The sequence below is a fragment of the Gadus macrocephalus genome, chromosome 6 (assembly GCF_031168955.1).
Source record: "Gadus macrocephalus chromosome 6, ASM3116895v1".
Classification (NCBI taxonomy): domain Eukaryota; kingdom Metazoa; phylum Chordata; class Actinopteri; order Gadiformes; family Gadidae; genus Gadus; species Gadus macrocephalus.
The window spans coordinates 16,164,208-16,169,207 of record NC_082387.1 but is presented as its reverse complement, the minus strand read 5'-3'; the positions used below and the strand labels follow the sequence as shown (position 1 = coordinate 16,169,207).

At 49.1% G+C, this 5,000-nt stretch overlaps 1 protein-coding gene across 1 annotated transcript in view; it reads right to left on the bottom strand.

Annotated features, from left to right (window-relative positions):
• The window catches only part of sema6a (sema domain, transmembrane domain (TM), and cytoplasmic domain, (semaphorin) 6A), a 44,913-nt gene that overhangs the window by 13,243 nt on the left and 26,670 nt on the right, over nt 1-5,000 (bottom strand). Inside the window, 2 exon segments of the mRNA XM_060053484.1 lie at nt 552-572; nt 1,986-2,044. Of these exon segments, the coding sequence (XP_059909467.1) occupies nt 552-572; nt 1,986-2,044 (80 nt within the window).

Below are 5,000 nucleotides of genomic sequence, written 5' to 3'. Positions count from 1 at the left end.
ATCGATGCTACGGCTCCAGGCAGGCAAGGCTTCAAACACAGGCACAGGGGGGAGGGGGGGGGGGTAGTGATGCATGGAGAGGAGGGGCAGCGGTTTTGCGTATTGAGGGGAGGTTGGGGTCGGCAGCAGAACTGGGGGTGAACAACGGGGGCTAACGGGAGAATTTAATTCCGGGGGGTTGAATGTTTGCTTCCACAAACACATCAGGGTTGGATCAGGTGGGAGGTAGAGGGTAGGATAGGACCACCACTAGGACCAACACGACTATGGCAATGCAAAACCAAATGAACTGACCATGCGGCAAGCTCTCATGACCTTCATAACTCGATTGAATGTCTATAAAAAAAAAAACAGGGGATAAAAGACATTTAATTAGAATCTGGGTCATTAATAATGTGTGGCTGTACAGGTGGGTGGGTTTTTCATTTCCTTGAGAGGGCTGATGATTTATTGGAGGAGAGGGCGGGGCTGACGAGGCCAGATTTAGGGGAGATGACGCGTGCAGGGTTTGCCTCTCTTGTTATTTGATTAGCTCCATGAGGGATACTTACCATTCAGAGCCACAAAGGAATCTAGAAAACAGAAGAAAACAGAGAGAAAATTACCGTCGGGAGGTCGAGGGCACCTATGCTTAAAAGTGATTAAATGCAATGACGTGCGTAGTAATTCAACTTAGATCAGCTGCTCAATAACCCTATCTGCATTGTAATCAGTGGTAATCTATGGGCTGAGAGAGCTAATATTGCCCCGATACTCTGGCTTCCCTTGACTCCACACGGTAATGAATTTGAATGGGCTTCAAATACCAAGCACGGCCCTTACAGATGGACGCACAGAGTGGCGATTGAATCAAATCAAATGTGTGTGCGTGTCGATCCATGACATTTACATTTGTTTCGCATCAAAGGCTGCCTTGGATGTCTTCGCAAACTAAATCGACAACGTCAAAAAGACAAAGAGGGGATCAGTGTGGTGGCATACGTGGCATGCAGAGAGAGACCTTCAAAAGGCTGAGGCTTAAGCCCTGTGTTGTGTGTACACTTGACTTCTGTGACTTCGGTCCTTTCTCTCTCTCTCTCTCTCTCTCTCTCTCTCTCTCTCTCTCTCTCTCTCTCTCCCTCGCTCTCTCTCTCTTGCTCTCTCTCTTGCTCTCTTCTCTGCTCTCTCGCTATCTCTCTCTCTCTCTCGTGCGCTCTCTCTTGCTCTCTCTTGCTCTGTCTCTCTCTCTTTCTCTCTCTCTCTCTCTCTAGCTCACATTCACACACACACACACACGCACAGTCTCTCTCTCTCTCTCTCTCTCTCTCTCTCTCTCCTTCTCTCTCTCTCTCTCTCTCTCTCTCTCTCTCTGTCTTATCACTTTCACACACACACTCTCTCTGTCTCGCTGTCACTTGGCTACTCTGTGTGATACTGAATGTGTCCGTGTTGTTGCATGTTTGCGTTGCACAGAGAATAACGGGGACGAACACTGGCCTCTTATTGAGGGATCAGGGAAACAGCAGGGGAGGAAAGAAAGAAGAGAGGAAGGGAGAGAGAGGCAGAGGAGAGGGAGGGAAGGAGAGAGGGAGAGAGGGAGGGAGTAGGAGGACGACAGAGAGAGGAGAGAGAGAGAGGGCAAGAAGGAGAAGAAAGAGAGAGGGAGAGTGAGGGACAGAATGAGAGAGAAAGATAAGAGAGAGAGGGAGAGAGAGATACAGAGAATAGACAGAGATGGAGAAAGACATAGAGAGTGAGCAAGAGAGATAGAGGGAGAGGGAGAGAGAGAGATGCTGAGTTAAGAGAGTGGCAGATGGAAGAGAGTGAAGGACAGGATTGTATAGGAAGGAACAAAAAAGAGAAAGAGGAGGGGAGAGAAAAGCGTACAAGAGAGTGGCAGAGGGAGGAAGTAGGGAGCAAGAATCAACTGAATGAATGCTAGCAAAGAGAGGGAGAGAGAGAGAGAGAGTGGGGAGGAGAAGAAGGAGCGAAGAAGGCCTGCTTACTTTGGCAGTCTCCCAGGCCATCTGTGTTGCCGTGCTCCACGTCCTGCTCAAAGCTGGATCTGCTGGGTACAGAGACATCACGGTCAGCACTCCATCTCACAACATCATGCCACACTAGCAGGGGCACGCAGCCCGCACCTCCAGGCTAACAACACGCTAACAACGCAGTAACCAGCCCATGACCACTCCCCACCGACGTCAGAAACTCCAACCAACCACAAGGCTGCTAATTGTCCATGAAGTCATGATGAGGGAGTCTTCAAACAACATCAGCTGCTGAACACGATCACCATAGAACACCATCGATGCTTTTTATTCATGACTCCATAACTGGAGATGCTGGAAGAAAGATAGATCCTAGCCGAGCGGGACCGGTGGCAGGGAAAGTTGGGAGGCTTGATTTTATCAGAACTTTTTGTTTGAGTCCTTAGTTAATCGGCTCCCCCTAGCAACCCTGTTTAAGTCTTCTGAATATTGCCATCCAGCTCCAGCTGAAATAAGAGGTTCTTCAGGGTTCAGTGAGGGAGACATGACGTTTTGGTCCCGATCACATGGTCCAGGACCCGGGATAGTGGTCCGTAAGGGATAACATTCCCACGTGGGGAGGGCCATGACAGGGGGAAGAGTGCAACAGAGGGTGAGAGCGAGACCAGGCGGGGGGAGAGCGAGAGGGAGGAAAAGGGAGCGAGAGACAGAGACAGAGAGAGGTTAAAAGATGTTATTTTCCATGGCAAGCTGTGTCGAGACCAGTCCGTTTTTTCTCTTTTTTTCTCCAAGACACCAAGCAGGCAGTAAGGAGATCAGGGCAACGGAGCGCACCAACTGTCATCCAGGATCACGGTCACGCACGACAGGCCCTCTCAGCCGTCCTCCCCTCCCCCCCGCTGTCCACCCCACTCCTGGTCCTCCTCACCCACGGCCACATCACAGCACAGCCCGGATGGATATGATTTCCCCCAAAACCACACCACCCGCCCTCCCACCCGGTACTAATCAGAAACCCGACGGCCGACTAGAAACAACCCACCAACCGAATTTGCTGGACCGAGAATGAGATGATGTCAACAAGTGGGCTTGCCCCCACAACGTGTGGGACAACTAGAAGGGTGAACAACAACAAGTGCTCATCCCGTGGCTGTAGCCATGGTGCTGTGTTTAATCAGCTTATCTGATTCGCTTATCATAGGCAAGCATCGTTGGGGAAGCAGACGCAGGAGTTGTGCAATTAAACCTGCCTAAGCACGAATGCCATCTGAGCACTCTCTGCAGCTAATGGATGTCATGAAGGCTTTGTGGGGCCGTCTGGTATGTTCGGTAGCACTGAGTACTAAGCTCGAGTTAAGCAAAGGTATCACTGTGTGGACCGGGCGTGACACACGTTTGGCGACACACCGAGACTGTAATAGGCACATGGAGCAGCGATTTGTTGTTTGGCTTTGTCTGTTAGACTACTGCCCGAGTTTTTTTCTATCCACCCATCAGCATACAGACGAATTACCAACAAGCAGTCGCAACACAGAGAGAGTGTCTACGATTTCATTACTTGCAGGCGTTGTGTGCTAAGAAAACAAACGTTAGTGTGAAGCCCCCGATACAAAGGTTCTGAATCCCTCCCCCTGGCTCTGTTTGCATGAGACTGATGCTGGCTAAAGGTCCCAGGGAAACCACATGATGCGTATTAGATTCACCATCATGCTGTACGTGTAGAAGGCCTATGGGAGTTAGGAGGGGTTAGGAGTTTCTGAGTAGCAGGGGTTGGACTCTCCTGAATCAGATTCCATCCCTTTGTGAAATATGACAAAAGTGTATCTTGAGAAAACATGCAGGTAGTTAAATTGTGTTTTATATCCGAAAAGAAAACATAATCATCATATAGATTTGTTTTTAAACTGAATTGTGAAATTGTTTACGCGTAATGTATTCTTAGTCATGCCCTGTTGCTGCATACGCCTAGTTTACATAACATGAATAATACTGTTGATGATGATGGCCAATGGCTTGCCACCATGTGCCTGGTCAGGGGGGTGACGGGGGGGCAAGCTGCTTCTAGGAACTATAAGAGGGCATATCTCTACATGAGAAACCTGGCACGCTCACACTAGAGGCCAGATGGAGGAGGAGAGGAAGGAGCCAGCAGCGGCAGAGCAATAAGAGGGAAGACTGGACGAAAACTACCACTAACAACAACTAACAACTACTATTAGAATGGTATAAATGTAAAGAAACACAAATGAAAAGAGAGATGGATGCATCTATGCATGCATCTGTCTCTCTTGTCCTTCATGTTTTCCTACAGATACATGCATGCAAAACAGAGAGACATACATACATATTGACTGATGGATGGTAGATACATTGTCTGAAATATATATATATTTTAGCCTTGTAAGCTGTCCTTCACATCCTCCCATGTGTGCAGCCTGGTCAACGTATTGGTTAGCTCAGCATACACCGACCGACCCTGAAGGTCCTAATCCTTCATTTTGCTCACCAGAGCAGGAGTGAGGTCCCATGACCTACTTATGTCTCTGTGTCCACCAACTGGAAACTCCATCAGAACGCTACCTCCGCTTTAGAAAATAATCATCCTTCCTACCATCAATTGTGTGTGTGTGAGTGTGTGTGTGGCGTGCACGCCAATACCATTAAACCTCCAGATACACATACACACTCACTCACCGACCCACACACATATGCCTTTCGGTTCGTCATCGTGCCAGGCCAATCATATTCGGTCAAGAGGATCGCATTCGTTCAGCGTCAGCCAGCGAGTGGAGCGCTGGACGAAATGTTATTTTTTCCCCCACCACGAAACTCCATATGCTGTTTGTTCAAAAGCATGATCTGCTTCTGAGTCGTAGCTATAGCCCCTAATTATAGTGACCACTACCGCCGGGCTCCCCTCCTCCCTCAGCCAGGGCCTCGGGGTGAACCGTTCTTTCCCTCCATCCACTCTCCAAACCGCCCTGTCAGATGAATCGCGGAACACCGAACCTCAAAATGAGACGGATGACC